Genomic DNA, 27,444 nt, shown 5'->3' on the forward strand with positions numbered 1-27,444 from the left:
TGGTTCTCAAAGTGAGGTCTCCTAACTAGCAGCATCGGCACCACCTGACCCTTGCCAGAAATACAAACTCTTGGGCCCCACCCCAAACTTACTGAATCAGAAACTCTGGAGGTGGGGCCTAGCCATCTGTTTTAACAAGCTTTCCAAGGGATTCCGACGTATGCTAAGTTTGAGAACTCCTGATCTAAAATAAACCCTTCTCACAGTGTGATTCTCAGACCACTGCTTAGAATTTGTTACAAACTACATCTCTTGGGAACCAGCGCACAGCATAATCTGTACCAAAGTGGAGCCTGGACTCTACACCTCTAATAAGCACTCTCTGAGAGGCTCATGTTTCTGATTCCAAGCTTCAAATGCCACTGCATTAGATTATAAACTTCTCAAGGGCAAGCAAGAACTGTCTTGTTCACAGTTCAATTTGTTTCCAATAGCTGGGCTGTAACAGACATTCAGTGAATGTTTTTGAATGATTAGCTAGCTCTGGATCAACCTGCACATCAGTACAGCAACTGCCAAGGTTGCTTAGGACCATGACTGAGAACTACAGGCCTATGTGCTTGTCCTACCTTGTCTTATACCCCTTAAAACAAGAACAATTTTGTCTATTTTAAAACGGTGGTCAGCAGCTTGCTAATAACAGCTGGATTATTAACTGAGGAATTAAAGCCATCTTTGTTTTAAGCTATTTGGTTTTAAAGAAAGAGAACTATGGGTTGGGAGAGCATAAGAGGGAGTTGAGGGCCTTAGTGTAGTGCCTCAACAACCTCGAGGTGACGTTCAGACTGAGACTAATTTAAGTAAAGTTGACAGACATAACCGTGAGCCTGGGGAACATGAGCCATTCAGAAACAGTATACTGGCAAGAAAAGAAAATTCTATTAAGGGATGGCTTTCAGCACCTACATCCTTTGCTTAGTTCTGGAAGAAAGGCAGCCAAGACAAGGAAGAAAGAGACCTTCAGAATTCAGGTTCCTTGGTTATCGTTGAACACAGATATCCACCAAATTAGTTCAGTTAGGGGCAATAGCTAATTTATCAAGAAGTTAAACCTTTTCAAGTTTTGTAAGCAACTGAGGCTTGATTGAAAGGGCTAAAAGAACACACACACACCAGATATTAAATAAATGACCTTAAGGATACACATATTTTAACAGTTCCATTTAGCAAAACTGTCGATTTATTTTTCTACCCAATTCAGTATCAGTGATATACAAAAGGATAAAATAGATTACCACATTTACAGGAAGATACACAAACCAACTATCAAGGAACAATCCAGCAAAGTAACAAATTGTTGCTTACACACATCTACTCAAGGGTATATACACGGTTCATTCTAGGACAGTTTCCCGGTTCCCCAGGAAAGAAGCTACCTGAATTTATACCCCCCATAAGGTGAAGCAAACATTACAAGTGCTGAAAAGAACCATGTTTTGTACTGACAGAGAAACACTTTTAAAGAACACTCTCTAATTTTCAGGCCAATGTCATAGAGCACCTGTGGGCTCACAGGCAGGATAGGACTTCATCAAAGGAAATGCTTCCCTCCTCTTAGCCTTTCTAAGACCCTCCTCCTTGTACACAGGAGAGGGAGCTCCCTTTAATAACAGGTGGCCGAGCAATACCCTACCTCAGCGGATGGTGTGTAGGTTATCAACACATAATGGGGAAAAGGAACTACCTCTCTTATCTACTAAATACAATCCACGTTTGGGCGGAGTTTCCAAATCTCCACCAGGCGGACATTATGTGACCTGTATTTTGTACACAGCACATTCCCTTGAGAGAAAATAGGGATGAACACCTCTCAAATTTTCACATGGCTCATCACATGTACCTTTTCCCAAAGCATGAGAAATGGCAAAAAACTAAGCCTGGCCAGATACTTTACCCAAGTCACTGAAAGCTTACAGGAACCATCTCTTCGTCAATCTCCAGGATCCAGTGGGTGAAGTGCCACAATTCTTTAAGGGAAGCAGAAGGTTAAGAGTCCTTTTCTCCCAAAATGCCTCAGCCAGGGACAGCACAGACAGTGCAACAGAAAAAGCTCAATGGCTCCAAAACATGGAATTCAACAGTCTTCAGTCAACCTCGCCACACTCTTCTGGCCATCTCCAAGGAATTACCACATTTGAAATTCAATTTTCATATTCAAAAAAGAGATCACTCCACTTCAGATGAGAAAAAATAAAGCAATGGCAATTAGCCTAAATACTCCAAACACTTGACAACTGGGGAACTGTCTCCTAAAGACGCTCAAAAGGCCAGCAGGATTCATTTATAATTTGGCATGCGCTGGTTGATGGGGCAACGAATAAAAGGAATAAAGATATAATACATCAAGTAATCAGACAAATGGCAGACATACATACCACATTAAAGATTCATACACAATACTGTGCTGACTTTAAAGAAGAAACTGGGAAAGGGTGGAAGGAAAAGATAATAGGGAAAGAATTACAAGGGAGCATTTCAGTCTAACGCTAGTCCAGTGAATACTACCAGTGGGATTTCCAATCTTCCATCTCCAAAGAAGCTGATCTAATAAATTGTAAAATTACTTTGCTCATTTTGGGGGCATACAACATACTCCCAAGTACAGTAAGCCCTCTGACATTTTGGTTTCACTTGCTATTTGATGACTAAGTTGTTTCTGGTTGTAAAGATTTTCCTAATATATTTTTATTAGCCAGTTAACACAGCAAAGGCTGCTCCCTCTGTGAGGCCAAACGAGCTTCACCAAATAATTTGATCTAATGAAGATGAAGGGGGGGGGCGGGGGGAAAGGGAAAGTTTCCTGGTTTTTGTTGCAAAACTTCTTCTCTCACTTAAAAAGCTCTGCAATCGCTTAATGTTTTGTTCCAGAAAAAGAAAGCAAAACTAGTTGGGGAAAATACCCATACACTTATTGTTTACTAGCCTGATACAAAACAAATTCATAGTTGTCAGTCAATCGTCTTTCAAAAATCAAATATGAATGTTTGATCTTGTAACTTAAGAACTGAATTTTTCCACATTCCTTTATAGAGAGTTAGCATCTGTAAATTGAGACCTTTTTTTTGGACAATCATGCAAATTTAATTTGTCCCTGGAAAGAAAAACACAACCTACCAGATTAACAAAATATGTCCTTTAAACAATAATTTTTCTGTGAATTTTTCTCCACTATTACCATTTCATCCTTCAGTAAGCAGAAACCACTCTTAAAAAGTTTACATATTTCGAGTGCACAGAGAGTTAAACTCACAGCAATCACGAAGACCGAATCAAGTCAATCTATTTTACCTTCTGAACTGGTTCTACTCAGCTCAAAAGTAAATTCTAAACATTTTCCAGTTATTATTATTAAGCTATAGAAGCTAAAGACATTTCTACTGCCAGAGAGGCTTCTGTAAAATTGAATAAAGATTTTATTATACCACACACACAAAAAGCCATCGGTACAGAAAAGGCAGTTTTTGGTTATTCTGTTGAGAATTTCTTTCCATGATTTCTCCCATTAAAGTATAGTTTTCAAAGCAACCACCACGACAAAGGAAGCATCTAATTAGTCCATTTTCTTCTGATCCAAGAATGCTGAACATTTACTGTCCCATCTGTAGCTGTATCAGCAGTGTAATGAACACAGTTTATATTACTGAGCTATTCTTTGAACTCCAAGAACTGTTGAAGTCTTTTCTGATGTTCTGCAGATGCTTGCACAGCACTAAATGAAACATAAATTCAAAGCATAAGCTTTATTTTACATTAAGCATATTAAGTGAACCACAGAGCACAGAGTCAATATTTTTCAAAACAATTAAAAATGAATAGAAATCTTCACTTATTTAGTACTTCTGAGAAAGCTGGATGAAAACCCTCCTTAATCTAATGAGGAGGAGGGCTTGCATTCACTAACAGCATGCTTCTACCTTCTAAGAGACCAAAGCAAATTAAGACTGACAAGTGAAAGCATCGATTTTAACCTGCTCTGCTGTGGAACCTGCTGTGCAGAGTTCCAGGCCTTGCAGTAGATTTTCTGGATTTTATTATTTTATTTAAACCAGATTCCAACATTATCTTTGAGTTGTGGAGTATTTGAATTGCCTTTAATATAAAATCCTTTAAACTAAAATGTTTGGTTAAAACACAATAGACTCCACTAATCGTTTTCAAAGGTAACAGCTTGGTGGTTTAGATTTAGTTTTCCCTTTGAACATAAGTTATGTCTTGGATGGGGAAATAGAGTTCTCTCCCTACCCTTGCCTCCCACAAAAATACATTACCTTGATAAAAGCGGAGTAAATATATTCTGTAATTAGTATAAAACTTCTTTTCAAATTTTTGGGTAAAAAATGAATAAAGATTCTGGTCTTCTAGTTGAAGATGGTATTATTAAATGATTTAAAAAATCCAGGTTATAAAAGTTACCACTTTTAAAAGTGCCAAAAAAGTCTTCTTACAATAATTCTGCTTCAAATCATCCCAAATCGCCTTATAAATACGCATCTCTGCTTGCTGAAACCAGCTGCCTCTAACTGAACCATTTCAAGTACTTTACTGTGTGGACTCCCTCCGGGTGCTAGTGAGGCCAGATAACATACCCATTTCACAGGAGGGTAAACAGTATCACAAAGGTCAGAGATTAGGGAAGACAACTCAGCCTACTGGTTAAGATTATAGACACCATTAAATAGAACACTAGGTCAGAGAGACTGGAGTCTGAATTCTGGTTCTACATAATCGTGGGCAAGTTAAATCATTAGGTAACTTGACTGCAACCACAGATAGTCAATGATGTAACCAGACATAAATCCAAATGTTTTAACTCCAAATCTTTTTTCCCCACCATACCATTCTGTCCTGGACATACAACAGTCTACTGACCTCATCATATATAAAAGATGGCTCTTCTCAGAGAAAAGAAACTAAGGCAGAATTTCAGTGTCATAATTTATCAGTCATGCATCCCCCATTCTTATCTAAAACTCTCTATTTCCCCCTTTCTCCCTGCTTTTGCTCTATCATCATATACATATTTCATGCTCCACATTCATCAAGCATCCTCCATGGTGGTTTATATCTCAGAGGCAATCTATAATATAGGGAGAAATGGTGGGATTTTAAGAGTAAGTAAGACCAGATTTCAGATTCATGTTCTAAACCCAACTAGACTGTGCTATTAGGCAAGTCCTTAATCTCCTTGAGCCTCGGTTTCCATATCTGTACAGTTATGATAACCTCTATACCTCATAGATGCTTTGAGAGAAGGAAATGAAAAAATGTATTTAAAGTGCTAAGTGTATTGTCTAGAACAGTGCTGTCTTGATAAACTTTCTGCAATGACACAAATGTTTTTTTTTTTTTAATTTTTTTTTTTTTTTAACGTTTACTTATTTTTGGGACAGAGAGAGAGACAGAGCATGAACGGGGTAGGGGCAGAGAGAGAGGGAGACACAGAATCGGAAGCAGGCTCCAGGCTCTGAGCCATCAGCCCAGAGCCCGACGCGGGGCTCGAACTCACGGACCGCGAGATCGTGACCTGAGCTGAAGTCGACGCTTAACTGACTGAGCCGCCCAGGCGCCCCAACAAATGTTTTAGACCTAAGATGTCCAATACGGTAGCCACTAGCCACATGTAGTTACTGGGGACTTAAAATGTGGCCAGTTTGACTGACAAACTGAATTTTTAGTTAATTTAAATTTGAACAGTAATATGGAGTTATCATATTGGAGAGCACAGAGGTAGAAGGCACTCCATAAATTGTTTTTTTTTTTTTGTTTTTAAACAAGTGAATAAGCCTCTGAAAAGAGAGAGGATTATCTAGTGCTCTTTACATTGCCACAGAGCCAAGTGTCGCATAAAAACCTGCTATTACTGCTGTGCATTGTGGAAGTAAAAGGAAATATACTACTCTTTCTAAAAGTAGGCAGCATGCAGAAGTTCTAAACTACTCATTGACCGCATACAGAAAAAGCAATCTTTTGTGCCTTCTAAAGTTCATTTATAATTGTGATAAACACAGTTTAGTTAATAAACTAGCATCCCTTATCCTGCCAAGCTGGATTATTTCATGAGAAGAAAGCAGTAAACATCAATGAAACTAAATATAAACAGGCTTGGCATTTGTGGTTTTCTTTCTGGTTCTGTTTCCAAAGGTGTCATGATCTGTCATTGTTTTTCTAGCATGATTCACAAAGCACCAAGGACTCATTTATGGAACACTCTGCTCACCTAAAGTCTTAGCTGACTAAGATGTAATATCAGAATTATTTTTAATATGCTTTTCTGGAAAGGTACTCAATTTTTTGCTTTTTATCTCATAAGGATGTTTGCTGCTTTTATAACTTTCTATCCTTTTTTGTCTGTTTGAAAGAAGGCCCCAAAGCTTATATGATAGGCCCAATTTTAAAATATAACGTCGATATCAAAGCTGTTAATTCCCAGTAGGAATCATGAAAGTCACATGTTGAACATGTGAGCCTTTATAATTCTCATACCTGTTCCTCATGGGAACTCCTGAAAGTAGATTATCATCATGGGTTAAAACAGGTAAACTTACTTCAGATGTTCACCAAATGTAGTAGTTATTCGATAGATGGCAGTTTTTAATGATGCTCTAAATGCAAATCTTAATGTTTTATAAGAAGTGTCCACAAGGCTTCCTGAAATCCGAGGTGGTTTACTGGAAGCATGAGGAAGCTTGAAGTACTTGTCAACTGCCTAGATCAAGAAAGAAAGAAGGCACATTAGTTCAGAATATCAATAAAGCCATATTAGTCCAAAGAATCAAGGAGATTTTATTTCAAATAAATTAAGAGAGAGAGATACACACATCATACAGGCATTCTAGAAAACATTTATTTTGGATCACAGTCAAAAGTTTGAAAGAAAATGCAGTGGATTTTAGCCACTACAGTAGTTAGCAGAGAAAAGTTCAGACCTGTCGTCTCAAGAGGAGCCATTCTACAACGGTCTTGAAAATGCAAAGCTGGGAAGTGAAATACAGATATCCTACTTTGCTTATGGTGTGTGACAGCTAAGAGTACTTTTATTATAAATCTCAAAAAAAAAAAAAAAAAGACCAAAACTTTATGCTTTACATAAATAAAGTTATTTACTATAAGCTAGCTTCTCTTCCTTTCTAGATGATAAAACATCTATGAGCAAGAATAGGTAGAGAGAGAGAGAATCCATAAATGAAAGTGACTTTATTTATACTTGATAGAAAAAGAAATATAGATTTAAGTGTATTTTTTGAAGGCCAAGGTAAATAATATAATTTTTAAATGATATAACTACATTAAGAAAAGGAAGAACTAAAGATACAAAAGTATAAGTGTATTAAACTATTACAGAAAGATAATACTATAGTGACAAGAAATAATACTTTAAGATTATTGTTCATAATTATGGAAAGAACCACCAAAAGAACTAAATACTGTTAAAATGATTTCTGCCATTATGTTTTTAATTTCAAGAGCTCTTTTATATCATCTGAGTGATCCCTTTTATTTTAGCATCCTATTTTTGTTTCAAGGATGCAATATCCTCTCCTATTTCTGGGGATTTTGATGATTGTTGTGGTTTTGGTTTTTGGTTTTATAGTTTCTTCCAAGCTACTTTCCCCATCTTTGTTTCTTTGGTCTCTATTTTCTGCATTAGAGACTGTGCTCAGAAATCTAGTGATCCCTGGCTCATGAATGCGAGAGGGACCTCCTAAAAAGCTGACCAAAAGCACTGAATACATAGAGACTACTGACAACAGGCTTCACAAGAGGTGACCTGCATGGATTTTTTAGGGTTGCCCAACTCAGTAACTTTGTTTTTCTTCTTGGATCAGTCAGAGTTCCCAGAGAAGAGTTTTCCAGTACTCTGTCTGGTGGGCCTGTATTCAGGGGAGTATACCCCTATCTATTTAATACAGAAGCCACAAGCGTGTCTGTCGTGTCCACTCACAACTCTGCCAGCCCAGAGAGCCCAGTGCTCTACCCTCTCTAAAGGACAAACCTCAGCTGCTGGAGGCGGGGGCACCAGCAGCAGAGAATCTACAGATCTAATTTTCGAACAACTCTCAGCCATCGTTCTTATTTTGGTACCTATCCCTTCATCCTTAGTTCCAGAGGTACTGGGGGCCTGTCTCATTACCAACTTCCAATTTGCTTCTGGGGTCTGCCAAGTTAGTTATCTCAACCATCTCCTCTCCAGCTTTGAAGACTCTGTTGCTGTTGTCTCCTCTCCTGTTTGTGGATTTATGTCTTTTTAAAAGTCCTTTTACTGTGGTTTAGCAGAGTGTGGGGGAAGGAACAAGATTTAGTGTGTGTGTTCGGTCTGCCATGACAAGTTCAAGTCCAATCATTTATTCTTTCAACAGTAACTTATAAGAGTGTTTCCTGAGACCAGGACATACCTGAAATAATTTTAGGCAGAATGGGAGGTGGTATTCAGTGACATACCTAAGCAACATTAGATAACACCGAATCATAATGGAAAAGTTACTTCCTTTTCAATTTTCTTGCAAACTTTGATTAACCCTCATTAGACCAGGAAAAATAGCCATCATCATTTACCGCCTGGGTCCAATGGTCCCTTTTTATAATTTAAAGTCACCTTACAAAAAATCTACAGAAGAATAATACCATCAAATTGCAATTATTTTTAAAAATTTTTGACAGCTCATAATTTTGTTGAAGAGAGTTTATCCATTTTCCTTGCACCATAATGGTAAAATATTTTCATTCTTAGGTTTATAAAGAAAAATTCAAATGACGAATCTAGTGAGTTTTTTCATTTCAACATCATCTATTTCTTTCCAATCACCTCTGTATACACCTTTGTATCCCTTCAGCATTTATCCACTTATAAGCCATATAAAGTAAATTTTGGTGTAAAATATCACAGAAAATGAAAGAATACTGTCACATATACTCTCAACAAAATGGGATGATCCACAGGTTCTTATTATAAAATATTTTGGGACAAAGCCCTTCCTCTTGAATGACTTACTGAATGAGAATATCACATATATTTCCTTTTTCCTTAAAAATACATCATTCTGTCATCAATTCTTGAGTTTGAAAAAATATATCTAGAATATTATCATCTGAAAGATTTACGGTTTAAAATTTCTCTTCTATGATCCTCATTAAAATCTAGAGCTGTGCGATCCAATACGGTAACTACTAAGATACATGGAAATGTGGCAGGTTTGAACTGAGATTTGCCTAAGTGAAAAGTACACATCAGATTTTGAGGACTTAGTGTTAAAAAATATATAAAATATCTAAGGGTTCCTGGGTGGCTCAGTCAGTTGAGCAACCAAACTCTTGATTTCGGCTCAGGTCATGATCCCAGGGTCGTAGGCTCAAGCCAAATGTCAGGCTCTGTACTGAGTGTGGAGCCTGCTGAACTCCGCCCCTTTCCCTGACCCTCAAATGCTCTCTCTAAAATAAAAAATAAATACGTATAAAATATCTCCTTAATAATTTTGTATTGATTACATAATAAAATTACATTTTAGATAAACTGAGTTAAATAAAATATATCCTTAAAATTAACCTCACCTGTATTTTTTTAATGTAACTATTAGAAAATGTAAAATTATATTGCATTATATTTCTATCTGACAAAGCTGGTCTAGAGTGCTATTTGCATTCATCTTCTGATTTATCTCAATAATATTGCACATACTGGCAATTTTCTTCCAATTGCCAATGTGAGTAAAAAAATTTTTTAATTCTGAATTAGCAACTATATTCAATGAAAGTTTAAAAAAAAAAAGACTATAAAAACGTATGTCCATATTGCTTATATACTTTTCTTGAAAGATGATGGAATACTATGTGATTCCATCATTCTCCTGTTTCTTATTGGGCTTTTTTACCACAATTGGGAATAAATAATGAGTAATGATGAAATAATTCCTAGGATGCTCAAACAGTAAATCTTGAAATCTTTACATTTCAAGATACCGGAAACATCAAATCACTAAGATTCCAAAATACATCTTGGATTTTATTTATTTACTTATTTATTTTAAATGGTTAGCTTACTTTTCTTTAGACTGCTGATTTTTTTTTAATGTTTATTTACTTTTTCTGAAAGGCAGAGAGAGAGAGAGAGAGAGAGAGAGAGCACGCACGCACACAAGTGGGGGAGAAGCAGAGAGACAGGGAGACACAGAATCAGAAGCAGGCTCCAGGCTCCGAGCTGTCAGCACACAGCCCTATGTAGGGCTTGAACCCACAAACTGCAAGATCATGACCCGAGCTGAAGTCGAACACTTAACCGACTGAGCCACCCAAGCACCCGCATCTTAGATTTTAAAAGGGTCTGAAGGGTAAATGCAAAAGAATGAATTTTGTTAAATTGTTTTTTATCTGTTCTCTGAAAGACCTCTAAGAATAAAAGTCATAAAATATCAGCTCTTAAAAAATAAGGAACGACAGACCCTAATGAGATAAGGGTTAAAAAAGGGAGGAAAGTCTGGGTTTGGAGCTAATTTGTCCCTAACACATCTTGAATCCTCATTAATCTCTTTCTATGACAAAGGATAAATAGGTTTCAGGTTCAGGGACTTCAGCAAACAACAGTATCTACAGCTAGAGCTTTCAATTATTATCTTTTCTCACTTTGACTGTCTTACCCTTAATACTGAAATCCAAAAAGCCCTGAAAACAAAAACTTTTCTAACTGTTGGTGGCAAAAGCTGACCTGACTTCATCTGGCAGTAAAACCTGACCTGAGCTGACACAGGCTATTTACAGTCTTTATTTACTTAATATGAAGACCCAGATATTTCACTGCAGAAAAGTATTAATGTATCTGATTAAGGGGATTCTGCCTCAGATTCCAATAGGAGTATTTTGTAATCTAGGATATATATACAATGTTATATTTTTAAGATCCAAAAAAATCTGAATTTTGAAATACATCCTAAGGTTTGAGATAAGGAACTGTGCACCTATGTTCTATTTGTAGCAATTCAAGCTAGTTTTCCTTTTACAAAAGTGATACAAAATTTCCTTTTAAATAAATTTAAGTTAGGGGTACCTGGCTGACTCAGTTGGGAGAGCATGAGACTCTTGATCTCAGGGTTGTGAGTTCAAGCCCCATGTTAGGTATAGAAATCACTTAAAAATAAAATCCAAATTAATGAATTAATTAAGCTTATAATGAACGACTTAAAATACTAAATAAGTAGATAATAGTTCAGGTGGCAAATAGGACTAAAATTATGGCAATAACATGTGGTAATAAACAATGACAGCAAAAACTATGGAAGTAGCACATGAATAACTTCAGTCTAGGAAACACCAGTTTATAGTATTTAGTGATGTATGCCATAGTTAGAACCGAAGTACTTAATCAGCTGTGAGGTTAAACAAGTATCTGTTGAGCACTCATTTTATGCACTACACATGGTTTCTGGCCTGAAGATTGAGATTACACAACTGGGATCTCAAATATCCAGTTAAGAATTATCCCAAACAACGAAAAGGGTAAACAGTGAGTAGAGTACACCACTAAACAATATACTCTTCAGTAAAAATGAAAAATCCCCAAAAGGCCTTACGTTAGCCCTTATAGAAGCCTGAAAAAGGGCTATACTATGAAAATAGGCACTTTTGGCCCATTTATATTTATATGCACTGTATATGCACAAAAGCCGAATAAAGAGAAAACGCTCGTTGCTCTCCTGTGACTATTTATCTGTCAGTGTCATTAACAAATTGTCCACCGTGCAGAGCTTTGAAAGCGCCTCATCTCAAGGATCTTACTCATAACCTAGTTAAAATAGAGGTTTATTCCACGAAAGCCAGAGTCCCAAACAAATGGCAAGGAGAACACCAGACTCTGTTAAATGTAATCATGACTACAGAGCAGAGTTTCTCAACCTCAGCACTACTGACATCTTGGACTGGGTAATACTCAGTTGTGGGGGCCGCTTTGCGCATTATGGGCTGTTTAGCAGCATCCCTGGCCTCCACAAAGGATGCCAGTAGCATTCCCCTCTATCTGTGACAATCAAAATATCTCCAGACATTGCCCAAAGTTTCCTGGGAAACAAAACTGCCCCTGGCAAAAACCACAGCTACAAAATGATACTCTTAGATGATGCTGATAGCTAAATTTACTGATGGCAGTTATTGTGCGCCAGGCACGGAGTTTAACTGCTTTATATATGTTACCTCATTTAAATATTAAAATAATTTGCTAACAAAGACACCATGCTGACATCACAAGCATTTCATTTAATGTTCATTTGTTATTTATTGCATACCTGTTTTATGTTCTCTGATCATTCTACATTTCTGTACATTGTGGCACTTATTACAATTGTAGTTAATTATTCATAGATTATCTGTTTTATACTCTGTAAACTAGAGGGCTGGAACCATGTCTGTCTTTCTCTATTCTGTATCTTAGCACATGGTAACTGTTTGATTATTGTCAGGCAATTGATAACTTAGGACACCACTCTAGACTCTGTATACAGATTTTATCTCGAACCCTCATAATAACCCTGCAAGGTACTATTTCTGTTTTAAAGATGAAGACTCTAACCTGACAGATGTTTAATAAATTACCCTTGATCATTCAGAAAGTACAAGAGCCTGGACTTGAACTGGGCATCTGTCTGACACTATGTCTCTTAGACTGCTTGCTTACAGTAGTGATAGCAATACTTTTTTTTAATCTTGAAAGATGTTTTCTCCTGTACACTGTAAGAATTCTGTCATACAACATGGAAATAATAACGAAGTAATAAAAATAATAACGAAGTACCCATTTGTTGGGTACTTAATATGGCACAGGCATCCTGAGTACTGATCTTATTCATCGTTCACATCCCCATGAGGTAAGTACTACTATTACTATCTCCATTTTCCAGATACAGAAACTGATGTTTAGAGATTACTATTTTCACTGGTTATACAATGCACTCCCCCGCCCCGCCATTTTAAAATTCCTGAAGTGGAGATGTATCTTCTAATTAATGATATCTTAGACTCAATGAAATATGGTAAATGTATTTCTAAGGTTGCACAGCTAGGAAGTAGTAGGAGCTAGGACTCAGACACAAGTGGGATTGATTCTAGATCTCGCACTTTGGTCCATCTAACATACTGCCATTCTATCTCAGGAAAGGTTAGGAGATGCATAACCCTCCAAGCCCTCACAGAGGCAAAGGACTAGGAGTCCGAAAGCCTGGTTTTCAAATCTGACTTGACCATTTACTGAGCATAATCTTAAGTCATACCAAAAGATAGTAGCCTTTTTGAGACAGATACAATCATGTACAACAGCCCTTATTCTAACCTTAGTTGTTAAAATTTTAAAGAAAAATCATTTCTTTGGAATACCACACAAACGTTAGGTAGAGCAGCAGAGGATTCTAGAGGAACAAAAAATGAACTGCAACTTATAAAAGAATATTGGTCAAGTGTCTCTGAGCCTTCAAACCCACAGTTCTACACTGCTAATGCCCTGCAAACAGCTCAGGTTCAAGTTCCAGCTCTGCCACCTGAGACTTGTGAGCGAGACCTGAAGCTAGCCTCCCTCATCTCTAAAATAGGCCTAAAATACCTCCATCCTACTTCCTTCACAAGATAGTTATGAGGACCAAAAAATATAAAAATAAAAAAAAAAATAATAATAATGGTATGAGTGAAATTGTATGGTATTTGTCTTTTTCTAACTTATTTCTCTTTTCTTACTTTTTAAGAGAGAGAGAGTGTGAGTGAGCTGGGGAGAGGAGCAGAGACAGAGGGAGAGAGAATCCCAAGGAGGTACCACACTCAGCATGGAGCCCGATGTGGGGCTCAGTCCCACCACCCTGGAATCATAACCTGAGCTGAAATCAAGAGTCGGACGCTCAACTGACTAAGCCACCCAGGTGCCCCTAATCGACTTATTTCACTTAGCATAATACCCTCTGGATCTATCCATGTTGTTGCAAATAGCAAGATCTCATTCTTCTTTATGGCTGAGTAATATTTCATTGTGTGTGTGTCCCCCCCGCACATCTTCTTTATCCATTCATCTATGGATGGACACACTTGGGTTGCTTCCAGTATCTTGGCTGTTGTAAGTAATGCTGCAATAAGCACAGGGGTGCATGTATCTTTCCAAGTTACTGTTTTCATTTTCTGTGAGTAAACACCTGGTAGTGGAATTATTAGATCATAGGGTAGTTCTATTTTTAATTTTTTGAGGAACCTCCATACTGTCTTCCGCAGTTTGTAGCAGTTTGCATTCCCACCAATAATGCATGAGGGAGGGTTCCTTTTCTCCACATCCGCACCAACACTTACTTCTTGGTGTTTTTTTATTTTAGCCATTCTGATGGGTGTAAGGTTAGGTGTAAGAAACAAACAAAGAAAAAAGAGACAAACAAACAAAAACACCCAGACTCTTAACTGTAGTGAACAAACTGGTGGTTACCAAAGGGGAGATGGGTGGGGGGAAGGGTGAAATAGGTGAGGGGGGTTAAAAGTACATTTACCGCATGAGCACTAAACAACAAACAGAACTGCTGAATCATTATGTTGTACACCTTAAACTAATAACACTGTATGGTAATTATACTTGAATAATAACTATTTTAAATAAAAAATATACTTTAACAACCCCAGAAGTTTGGTAGTTAGAGAATTTAAAACTAAGTCTTCCTAAATGAAACAAAACAAAACATGGTAAGTAATCGCTCTGTAGACTACAAAGCACTGTACTGTTATTGTTATTTTATTGTAAACTACACCGCCCGAGTGATAAAAAACAAACAATGCTATATGTGTTAAAGATACGCCCACATTAAAAAAAAAAACATTAAAAAAAAAATTTTTTTTTTAATTTAAAAAAAAAGGGGGTGCCTGGGCGGCTCAGTCGGTTGAGCATCTGATTTCAGCTCAGGTCATGATCTTGTGGTTTGTGAGTTCGAGCCCCATGTCAGGCTCTGTGCTGACAGCTCAGAGCCTGGAACCTGCTTGGGATTCTGTGTCTCCCTCTCTCTCTGCCCCTCCCTTGCTCATGCTGTGTCTCTCTCTCTCTCTGTCAAAAATAAATAAACATTAAAAAAAAAAAAAAATACACGCCCAAATCCTGGGTATCCTACTGTGTTGTCAGGCAAGCCAAATACTAGAAGTTGTGGGGAAATACTAGGAAATGATTTCTTTAGAGAAAGGTATCTGGGAAAAGAGCACAAATAATAAAACTATACACATGTACACACGTCTCAAAACACATTCGTGAGAAAGTGGGCACAAAAAGAACTCAAAGGAAAAAAAAAAGAATCATTGGCTCTGATGTCTAAGACTTTGTAACAGGCAAAATAAATTGAGAGTGGAAGAAAAGAACGGCAAAGCATGTTTTCTTCTCGTATCTTACATTCCCTCCCAAGACGTTCTTGCACAGATGCACCAATCGTTCTTTGAGCCTACTTCAACACCACTCCTCCGGAACACCTACTGCACAACCCAGCTCCCACCTGGAAATGCTTTTGGCACTCAGTGTTTGCATCTGTCACCTGGCGTACAATGACAATGCCAAGACAGCGTAAAACACACCACCCAACATGAAATGAGGAAAGGCAGCCTATTCAGAAGCAAGAAGCATATGTTTTATCTTTCTGTCTTTAAGTCTAGGACTAAAAAGTCCTACTACTTTGAAACTGTTCACCCAGCCTGGCAGCAAGGGATCTGGCCAATAGGTAACATTTATCTGCAAGGATAATTTAACTACAGGTTATTTTTAGTAGCTACAAGATGTGTAAGGATCCAAATTTATATCACTGAACAGAATTCTAATACTCTAAGTAATCTGATTAATACCAGAAGTTTAGTGACTTCCTTTTTCTGTTTCTATAAAATTATTATTTACAAACGAATTAGAAGTTTCTCTTCCTGGTCTCTTAGATTAGAATTTCCCATGGGTGAGAACAGTACGACATTTTAACTTCCAACATATATTTTGTTACTCAATAAATGTGACACGTGAGAAACAAACTGAAAAACCTGGGAGGCAGGGAAAAACATGACCGTCTACCTCCCCGCAACCCACACACTGCCTACCTCTTGCAGCGTCAACAAAGTGTTAAGAATAGCTGGTAGTGTAGTCTGGACAACTCCAAATCTATCTTCGGTGAATGATGCTGCTACTAAGTGAGACAGACCTCAAGAAGAAAAGAGAAAAAAAAATTAGGCAAATCTACTGACAATACATCTATCGAGAAGGGATTAATATCCTGAGTATCTAAAGAACTTGAAATAGAGGAGGAGGGTATTACGCTAGAAAAATGCGCAAAAGATTGGAACATGCACTGAAAAGGTCCTCACTACACCAGTCCTGAAAAAGACGAGTCTCTACATTCTAGTAGGAAGAAAAGTTTTTAAATGATATTGTGTCTGGTAGTGATGACTGGTAGAAAGAAAACCAAAGCAGGATAAAGGAAAAGAGTGACCGCTATTGAGGGCACTTTCATTAGGGTGCTCAGGAAAGGGCTCTCTGAGGAAGTATTATTTAAGCATTGAGAAGGCAGTATCTAGGAGATAAGAACAAAAAAACAAAAAACAGTTCTTTAACAACTAAATTTTCATATTCAAGCTAAATATGAAGTTAAAGTTAAATACGTTAAACTAAAGCTAAATATGAAATTCAACTTAAATACGTTAAAATGTTAAATGTTAGGTCAACATAAGTTGACAGTTGAAAACAATCTATTAATTGTTGCAGTTTTCTGAAGCAGAAAAAGATAGGTAAGAATCCCAGGCTCAGTTTCTCTGCTTCTATATTAAGGAAATTTTCTGCCCAAATTAAAGCACACCTAAGTATCTAAGAAAGAAAAATGACCCATATAAAACAAAGATATAAAAATGTATCTAAAAATGCAAAGACTGATATCAGAGTCTAGAACTGACCTTTCATGGATTATACTTCAGTATTTAACTGATAATGAAAATCAGAATCGTAGTTCACTGAGGTTGCTTACCTTCTAATGCCCAAATATGCATTTGGGCATCTGAAAAAACAGCCTGAATAGATGCCTCTGGGTGCTACAAATACAACAAAAACATTTCAATAAGTTCCCCTGGGCAATAACTCTTATGTCATCTATCAACTACGTAGCTGTAACAGTACAAAATTCACAGCTGCCTCTCAAGAATTAAAATCTGAAATTCTTACACAATATTTCACTGCAATAAAGCAGTCTATCACCAACTTATTGTGTGACTCTTGCCCAATCTCTAAATCTCTATGTGTCTCAGTTTCCCACTTAAAATAAGAGTTACATACACTCAACCCACCTCAGATTGGTATACAGATCACCTGAGACAATGGTTACAAATGCTCAGGACACCTAATGCTCAGGCGTCAAAACCTGAGAACGCCTAAATACATATTACCCACTCTTAAATTGTCTACCCTTAGTCCCACTCCAAAGAAACACCATCCAACCTTCTTTAATACAGCAAGGTCAAATAGTATGGAGCATTTTAACAAATGCTGGCTTTGGTAATGCCCAACAAAGCCTATTAAATACACTAGCACGTTACATTTTTCAACATCCAACGGCAGTGTCTACAACTCCTCATCTTAAAATAGATCCACTTGCAAAATCAAAATCAAAAGTAGACGTTCACTTCCAAGGGAAAAGGAGATCTCGTTCAGCATCTGCTCTGCCACTTACTGGCTATATGCCCTTAGACTAGCTACTTGACCCCCCCACCCCCCTGAGCCTCAGGTTTCCTTATCTGTAAAATGAGGGCAGAAAGACATCTGACAGGAATGCTGTTAGAATTAAATGAGGGAACTTAAGAGAAAAGAACATGGCATACATAAGACACAAAGGTGAGTTCTCTTCCCATCCTTCTGAAGTAAAACTTCGGACAACCCCTCTTCCTCTTGGTGGAAGACAGGACACCTTCCTCGGGGGGGCTGATAGTTTTCCCAAAGCTCTAATGGAGAGCCTGAGGTAGATTCTTTTTGGTAAAGGTAATTGCTAGTTGGGTGGATCTTCCCTGCCACCAAAGCGAGAAAAAAGTTTCAAGCACTTGAAATGATTCTTTTCTTGTGTGTGCCTATGTTCCATCAGAGTTACTCAGATCTCTCTCCCCACAGAATGAAAATGAATAACGTATGCCAGTGCAAACTTTTCACTTTAACAAAGTACAACATTAGCTAATACTGCAGTATCTTCAGAATGAAAGAAGTTAGATTTAAATAGCTAACACAAAACAAAAATTCTTTCCCCTACATATGGGCAGAAGTTTTGCTTATCAAAGGATTAACATGCAACAGCTGTAGTCAGTGAAACAGGATCGACTCTTTCGCTTCTGCAATTCAGAGTTACTCTCCTGCGGCAGCTGGGGCGGCGGACGGACAAGGTGGAACGTCATTTCATTTGTGGCCTGAATCACAACTTTTTATCCCACGCAAGCGTAACATGTATAATCTAATCCAGTCATCTCTCTTCTGAATACCAAATTGGCCACAAATATTTTGGCAGGACAATGAGCCATGAAGGATCGCCATGGATTTGATCACTCCGCAGGAAGAGGCTGAATATGAGCACAAAGCTGTCCTCAGCCAGGAGACTCGGGAGGCCAACTGCAGTCAAGCCTTGGGAAGCTACTGAGGTGAGGTGGGGGTCTAGGGCAACTACTAACATGGAGGTTTACCAGAGCACTACGCCAAGCTTCCTAGGATCGAACTAAATATTTAGAAGTCAAATCTAGTCTGGTACTTCATTTCGTTTCATTTCCTCTCCCCCCATTCCCAATGCTGTAACTACATATTCTTACCTTACTGAAAAAATACATTATCAGCACCCGTTTTGATAAGAAATTCTTAACCTGAGTTGGAAAGAAGGAAGAATTAACACATGTAAGTTTTCAAATCTATTCAAACATAATGTTAACACATCCCCAGTTTCTCCCTGACACTACATTAAATGAAACACTTCATATCTTACAGAGAATAGTTATAGTAAACCACATAAGTAAATACCTTCGTATTATAAAATTGAAAACTAAGATGGGCCATCTCACCTAAACTGCATTCTCAAGTACACATGTCTAACCCCACAATAAAAGGAATCTGAATTGGTTCTGGTGATATTTTCTTACTCAATTCTTGACAACTGTCTTGCCCTTTAACTTCTTAATACTAAAAAAGAATGTTTCCTTAGACAACAACAAAAAATCTTAAGACATGAAATTGTTTTCTATTAGTTGATATTTACATGGGAAACAATTTTCTTAGTATTAAGCTGAAAGCTATATACCCCAACTGACTTGAAAGGGAATTCACAATACGGCGGTACTTACGACAGGTAGGGCACATGGGATCCTGAAGTTTGTATAATGCCTACAGTCCCTCTCTATTAATCAATCATTCCGTCAAAATAGATGTTATTCCTCCCATCTTAAAATAGAAAACCCTTCCTTGACCCCTCAACTCCTTCCCGCTATTAATTACCCCATTTCTCTGTACCACTTATAGGAAAACTCCTTGAAAGATCCAGCTTTTCTTGTGACCGGCAATTCCTCCCATCTCTCCTGGACCCATCCAATCAGGCATTCATCCCCAAGGCTCCACCCAATAGCTGGACAAGGACTCAATGACTTCCACATTTCTAGCACAATAGTTCATTCCTAGTGTGGATCTCAGGCTACGTATCGGCAGCATGTGGCATTTACTTCCCCTTTTCTTGGTTCTCTTCTCACCTCAATAGTTACTTGGTCTCCTTTGCTATTCCTCCTCATCTCTCAGACCTCTTTAGTCATTGCAGAGTCCAGTTTTTACATGTCTTTTCTTCTGTATCCACTCCCAAAGCATTTTTTCATGGGAGTCTCATGGCTTTAAATACTGTCTATACTCTGATGACTTCCAAATTTGTATTTCTAGCCCAGAACTTACCCCTACGCTTTGGATATACATCTCAGTTCTTACTCAGTATTTTCAATTGGTTGTCTAATAAACACCTCAAAATGGACGTAAATAAAACTCATAATTTCCCTACCTCATCTCTACCAAATCTCTTCAAATCAGTTAAATTTACTCCATAAATTGCAACTATATTATTTCAGATCCTCAAGCCAAAAACTTGAAAGTCAACACTGTCTCTCTCTTTCACACACAACCAAACAGCAAGCAAGGTTTATCTTGCTATCAGTAAGATAGGATTATCACACCTACTTTCAAAATACATCCAGACCTTGATCACATCTAACATCTCCACCACAAGCACCCTGATCACAGATACCATCCTCTCCGACTACGTTACTTCAACAGCTTTACAACTGTCTCTCTGCTTCTACTCCTGCCATCTGAGAACATAGTCTCAACACAACAGCTAAAGCAGCACTTTCAAAATGTAAGGTTACATCACGTCATTCTTGTGGACAAAATCATCCTGTGGCTTTCCATCTCACTCACAGAAAATGTCAGTTTTCACAATAACTAATGTGCCTGATGAGCTCTGGGTGCCTGCTGCCTCTCCGACTTCATCACCACCTACTAGTGTCCATGCTGTTCCTCACACAAATCAAGCACACCCCCACCTGAGGACCTTTGCATTTGTCTGTTCACTGCCTTTCTTTCAGGGTCTCTAATCAAGTATCAACTTATCAAGGAGACTTCCTTTAATGGCTCTATTTTCCTATACAGCACTTAAGACATCAAATTTCTTCCCCTTTAAGACACATATTTTTCATACTTTGAGTATAACATATTGGGACACGTCTTAACAATTGACAGCATGTCATGGCAACTTTTTTTCTTAATAGCATATGAAATAAGTCTCACAATACTTTTTTTTTTTTTTTTTAATTCAGAGAGACATGGTTTAATACATTTGCTTGCTCATCTATTTCCCCTCACTAGAATATAAACATATGGTCAGGGACTTTTGTTTGCTATTTTCCCAGTGCCTAAAACCACACCCAGCATATATAAAGAACTTTGTAAATATTCATTAAACGAAAGAATTCACAGATCAAAGGCATTGTATTAGTCTCAGTCATATGAAATTACAATTTATATAGCTCAAAGCCCACCAAATACTGGCAATTTCATTTGGGTCAACTTAATACATGAAGCATCAAGAAAAGTCCTAATTATCCCTGATGGGTTACTGTTGTGAGATTCCTGATGCTCTCAATGTTACGTGCAAATATAAATCCTATAACCATATCATCCTACCTGTTCACGTTTATTCTGAATCCATGAATAAATCATGCTAGGCTGTCTTGCTGTCTTACCCTCCGCACCAACACAGGTAGATGGAGAAGGATTAGAAAATTCAGGCATTTGCTGATCTAAATAAAAAAACAAAAAACAAAAAACAAAACAAAATCAAGAAAGTGAAAACTTAGGATATCGGATTCTCTACAACTATGACATTTCAAACTTTAAAAAACAACCCTCACCAGAAGTCCATAATCTTGGCCCTCTTCTTATCAGCTGAGAACTCTGAGGTGACCCATAGCAGGTATTTACATCAAAAATTCCAGCCATCCGATTCACTACACTAGAACCAAATGGGGTTCCGAGGGGACTTGCCACATCAGGAGTAGACAATTTTGAGGAAAACAGTGACGTCTTAACTAATGGTGGCACTGAAGACCGAGGCATCTGGCTAGATCTCGGGGTCTGAAAAGTAGTTTCTTCTGTAAAAGAACAGAGCCAGTGCTGAACAGGCAGCCTGAACAAATTTTACACATCTCAGTTTTTGGGTTAATGCATTTACCCAAAGTTCAGTGGCTTGTTTCCATGTATGTTTACACTCTCAACATCCAGCTTTTATGACAGCAACTCAGCGACCACTCACGGGGGTGTTCTACATCTTCGGTCAGACTGGTGCAGCTTCCCTTGTTTTCTCCCCCCAGAGAAGATCTTCACCTTCAAGGTCAGTTTCTCTAAACCTACGCTGTTTTGAACGAACCTGTCAATTTCTATTTTATTTTTAAATGGCAACAACCTCAGTTACTGCACTAGAATGTGTCCAATGTTACTGCAAGCTCCTACTACAGCTATTACTTGGCTAAAACAAATTTGTATTGTGAAATGTACTGATAAATGCACACTTACCCATTTTCCACAGAATTTTTTCAAGTTAACAGAAGTCACACCAGAGATGAATTTGCCCAGGATTATCTACAAATATGATCTATAAACACTTTCTTCAAAATTTATCTTATAATCACCAATTTATAAATTCCATTGTACAGAAACAAAGGAATATTTTTCCAGCCACTCCAGTGCAAGGCACAAAGACAAATAGATTACATTGGTGTTCTAGCTTCTTAATAAAACCACCATAAAACATCAAACATTTAAAGTGCCAAACTTTTTTGAATGACTTTTTAAGGTTAGTGCTAATTGGAAATATTTGAAGAATCAATTTAAAAATTGAGACTGGGGTTTTTAAGTTCTACAAAATGTGAAATACTGACTGAGCAATGGGATGTGACAACAATTTAAAATAATGAATAATTCCTATTTGGTCACCCCCATGATTCCCTCCTAACTTGGGACTGCATTGATCTAACATGCTAATTTGATATAATTAATTAGCCTATTCAAAATTCTCTAATGGCTCCATATTGCTACAAAATATAAACTATATATGCCAGGCCTCCTTTTGTTATCAACAATCATCCTACCCATTCAGAATCTGTGACAGACTACTTTTTTTTACCAATTCCATTGTCTTGTAATTATTTATGGGCCTCCCACTAAAAGATCAGTTCCAAGAGTGTTTCATCTTTGGTTCTGTGATTTCTAGCACATTGCCTGGCATATAGTAAGCATTCAATAAATATTTGTTGAATAAATAAATGCTAATCTGAATGTGGAGAACAAGTGAAACACTAGAATCTTTTAAAATCTGACATTCACGATCTTACCTAAATTGTTTTCCATTTGTAATCTCTCATTTTGGTCTATGACCCCCTCAGAATCATGATGTTTACTGTGACCCATGTAGTGATTTTGTAAATATCAAAATTAGTTACCAACATTTAAAAAGTGGAAAATTTCAGGGCACCTGTGATAGCTCAGTTGGTTAAGCATCCAACTCTTGATTTCAGCTCAGGTCACCATCTCATGGTTTGTTACATCGAGCCCTGAGTCAGGCTCTGTGCTCACAGCATGGAGTCTGCTTGGAATTCTCTGTCTCCCTCTCACTCTGTCCCTCCCCCCAGCCCCCATTCACAACAATGCACTCTCTCTCTCAAAATAAATAAAATTTAAAAAGTGGAAAATTTCACCCAAAATATTTTCAGATTTCAGGCTTCTCTTAAAAGTAGGGATGGGTGGGGGGGCACACAGAAGTTCAGATACTGGGTCCAAATTCCCACATGGGAACAATGAACCGAAGCTAACCCACAGCTTCCCCTACAAATGAAGCCAGTGCTCTCAGGTTTACCACAGTCCTCACCCAGCCAGTTTTGCCCATTTTCATTAAAGGCCTGGCTCCAGAAGGCAGGTGAACATTAAGTCCGTTCGTTAGTCTTACGTTCCTTGGCATTTTTTGACATAAGGAATTTGGTCAAATAGCCTAGGTTCCTCCACTGTACTTCTTCCCCTCGGCTTTCATCTTTCAAACATTCTATCAAGCTCTCTGAAAACCATGAATGTGATGCCCCCACCATGAAATCACTCAGTCACACAGTTACTCTTCTCTGGGCATTGGCCAGCGACTTTTTGTGTCTGGGATACTGCACCAGTACTATCTGTAACGCTTCATCTGGCTTTGTACCTGAGGAAGCTGACACTTCCTTCTATTTGATGAGCCACAGTTAACTTTCTTAACACCATCAGCACACCAGACTTAATTTCTTCAATCTACAATGATACTCAGGCCTTCTTCTTGGTTCAGTACAATATCCCACTTATGAGATCAATTTTCCCTAAAAATTTAGGATTTCCCTAAAACTCCTTCACACTCATGTACACATATCCTTAGATTAACTACCGTCATCTTTCTTAGGAAACAAAATGTATGTACTTTGCCCTCTCTCACTAGTACAGGCATTACCTGGAAAATTCGATTTCTTAGGCTCCACAGAATATGAGGACACCATTCTCCCATTCGTAGCAGCTGCTTCTTGATACAGAACCAGTTTCTGAGTCATATCATTTAAAAGACTCAAACACTCCCTTGAAATGGCTGTCCAATTGTGGGGATGTCCACCTAAGGGGTCAAAAACCAGCTTTTAAAATGTACATAATCTTAGAGTCTCCTCTCAAAGTGAGGAGAAAACTCTGCAAGAAACACTACATTACACTTTGCATGAAGGTCCACTTGCCGCGGCTAAGCTACTATTTACACCACTGCCATCTACACAGAAGGAGTTCAATAAATATTTGTATGAAATAATTTTCCAAAAAGTCTACAAGCGAAAACTTGCCATCTTACCATTAAAAAAGAAAAAACAAAAAACCTGCCAAATTGGTTGCTAAAATAAAGCCAAATACTAGAGGATGGTGTGAGTGAAAAAGACTAGAATTACTTCCCTACCAGCACTGAACAGACTGAAGACAAAGACAATGAATACAGGCATGTCTCATGAGATGTGCCCCACGGCCCCCAGTGACCCATAAACTTGTGTCTGGCCCACTAAGCTTCCTTACATTTTCATTTACAATGGCCCCTATTTCTTATTATGTCTGTAGGAATGACATGTTATTCCTAACGATCATATTTTATACACATATCTGTTATTATTTAACTGAAACTACTACGATCCACAATTTTGTAAAAATTCCCTTACTCTCATTATCTTTTCATTTCCTAAGACCTTTCTCTCCCACAGCTGCCACATAAAAATCAACCATGCTACTTTCTATGTTGAGAATAGCCAAGGAGTCCCCTGAAAATTTGTTTCCCATTCTGGGTGCCAAATAACCTTTCTGTCTTCATTTAGAGCCCCCCTTAAACATTTCCCCCATCTACAGCTCAAGAGGAATACCACTTAACCTCCAAGCAAACAAAATACTTCATCAGTAGGTCCCAGAATGTTCTGTACTGCTGTAACTCAGAACCACTAAGCAACTATGTGATTGTCCAGGGAAATTTTAATAATATGCCCTAGAATGTAAGTTCTCTAGCAGAGAACATGTCACCTTGTTACAGTTCACTGGAATATCTGGTGAAAATATTTAATGCATACAGAATTCCTAAGTGAACCTAAGTCTGACAAAAAAGAACTGCTAGTTAATTTTCTACAGCATCAGCTCTGGATTTTTCATGCTACTAAAAGGAGAGTGTGGCTCCAATCATTTATATTTTTATGTAACTGAATTTCATTTCCATGTAACATTTAACCATAGAAAGTTTCTTTTATAATGTGGGAATTGGCAAGTTTAGCAAAATAATGAAGAGCTGATTACAGAGATGAAAAGCTACCTAGGTTAGGTTGTTCTCCATTGGTGGCTAGGCCGGAATGCTTTCCATCCAGGAACAGGCAGAGCACTGGCATAGTTGCAGTCTTGATGAGTTTGTAACAACTGACAGTGGAAAAGTGTTTCAGAGTTGCCAAGGGCATCCTCCGGTCACCATCAAATCTAGTTATTTTTTACTTTTTTTTAAAGGGAGGCAAAGTAACATGACAGAAGGAGGGAGCTCTGCACTTGGGAGTCAGATGACAGAATTTCTTATTCCAACTCTGACATTAACTGTATATAAACCACTTAATCTCTCTGAGACTTAGATCCCCCATCTAGGGAATTAGACCACCTGATTTTCAAGACACTTTGTAACATGAAAACTCTGAGGATACTTAAACTGTACTCTTCTGCTCTAAAACTGTCAATCTACCTCATCATTTCTTCAGGGTAAGGGAATGAGGATGCTGAAGAAAGTTTTAACATACCTTTCCTGGAAATATAACCTCTAACCACAGCAATGCAAACATTTAGGTGCATTAAAATCAATACTTCATTTAATGGACTCAACAGTTGTGTATTTTATTAAATACATCTCTGTCACCAAAAATTTTATGTGGAACACCTTCTGCACACACATGCCTATATCTGTTACTTTTAGCAATACCTGGTTGGCTAAGGCTAAAAACTTCTTGTCTTCGTGAGGGAGAATACTGAGAAAGCAACATCAGGTCCTGCAAGGCCAAATACTAAAAGGGAAAAAAACAAACATTATTTAATTGTTTTAACTTTTTTTTTTAAATGTTTATTTTTGAGAGCGCGCACGCATGCACACGCATGCGCAAGCAGGAAAGGGACAGAGAGAGACGGGGGGAGAGAGAATCTGAAGCAGGCTCTGGACTGACAATAGGCCCATGTGGGGCGTGAACTCACAAACCGCGAGATCATGACCTGAGCCAAAGTCAGACGTTTAATGAAGTGAGCCACCTAGGTGCCCCTAATTGTTTTAACTTCTATATGAAATCTTAGTTATGAATTGGGCTCAATATTATATGTAAGGGGAAATCGCTGAAATTTTTCATGAAGGAAATTCAGTTTGTCAATCAAGCTGGCCATAACCTTCCTTTCCAGACTCCCAGAATTGTCTTGCCTGTACCCTCTATAAGCTACCCTACCCACTGTAGGCTCCAGCTACAAGAAACTCTCTGTGTTCTCTCCCATCTCTATGGTGAGACACTTAAAACATCACTTCCTTCTAGAACTTCCCAGGCCTCCCCCACATCAACATATACTGACACAGCTCTCAACCATGACACTTAACATAATTTATTGTAACTGCCTGTTTACTTGTCTCATCTGGTTCCACCCACTAAACTCTGAGGCAGGGAAAGCATCTTACTTGCTACCACATCCAAAGGCAGTGCCTGGCACACAGCAGACACACAACATATGTTGAACTTTTTTTTACTGAAAATCTTCATTTTGTTTCCTGGCAAAATCGTTCACTCATCATTCAAGACACCATCACTTCTATGAAGCTTTCCTATTTTGGTTCCAAGCAGAATAAGTGGCTCCCACTGCACTTATCACAATAACTTTTCATTATTTTGTGTATCTGCCTTTTCCATTAGGCTTGCTACATCTTACTCGTTATTATGCCTTCAGCAACTAGCAATGACTGACACCTACCCAGTAAATAAAGATATGTTAAATAACCAAATGAGTAGCTGATATTTTTGTATATCTAATAAATTAGTCATAATTGATGTTTAACGGTAATCAGAACCTCACTGGTTCATTTTCTTATTCGTTTACAACTTTTCGGAATGTATTCCAAACTCTGGGTTCCATTTTCTTTGAATTATTTTTTAAGTACTAGGACTTAACAGGATCACACATATTATGTATAGATCTACTTTAAAATTTCAAAATGCAATTTGAATCAAAACAATTTATTCTTAGTTTAATTTGTAAATTTGTTAGAACTTCTTTAAACTCTTTTGATTAAAATTTAATTTAGGATCATTATCATTATTCATCTTTTTTTTTTAATGTTTTATTTATTTTTG

The 27,444-nt window shown here is 37.8% G+C and overlaps 1 protein-coding gene across 3 annotated transcripts in view; it reads right to left on the minus strand.

The window, feature by feature from the left end:
• Positions 1 to 1,162: 1,162 nt before the first annotated feature.
• Positions 1,163 to 27,444, minus strand: part of NDC1 (NDC1 transmembrane nucleoporin) — a 46,334-nt gene continuing 20,052 nt past the window's right edge. For 2 of the 3 annotated variants that reach the window (XM_086717041.1, XM_086717042.1), the window contains 9 exons: positions 26,043 to 26,124; positions 24,027 to 24,182; positions 21,415 to 21,654; positions 21,188 to 21,303; positions 18,787 to 18,837; positions 16,974 to 17,037; positions 16,057 to 16,157; positions 6,546 to 6,706; positions 1,163 to 3,709 (listed from right to left, as the gene is read on the minus strand). In XM_086717041.1, coding sequence (XP_086573167.1) covers positions 3,646 to 3,709; positions 6,546 to 6,706; positions 16,057 to 16,157; positions 16,974 to 17,037; positions 18,787 to 18,837; positions 21,188 to 21,303; positions 21,415 to 21,654; positions 24,027 to 24,182; positions 26,043 to 26,124 — 1,035 coding nt within the window. In that variant the 3' untranslated portion in view covers positions 1,163 to 3,645. Of the gene's footprint in view, positions 3,710 to 6,545; positions 6,707 to 16,056; positions 16,158 to 16,973; positions 17,038 to 17,820; positions 18,004 to 18,786; positions 18,838 to 21,187; positions 21,304 to 21,414; positions 21,655 to 24,026; positions 24,183 to 26,042; positions 26,125 to 27,444 lie in introns of those variants that run through there. The other variant, XR_015254705.1, reaches the window with a different exon arrangement.

Source organism: Puma concolor, chromosome C1 (assembly GCF_028749965.1).
Source record: "Puma concolor isolate L17-30 chromosome C1, mPumCon1.1.hap2, whole genome shotgun sequence".
NCBI lineage: Eukaryota > Metazoa > Chordata > Mammalia > Carnivora > Felidae > Puma > Puma concolor.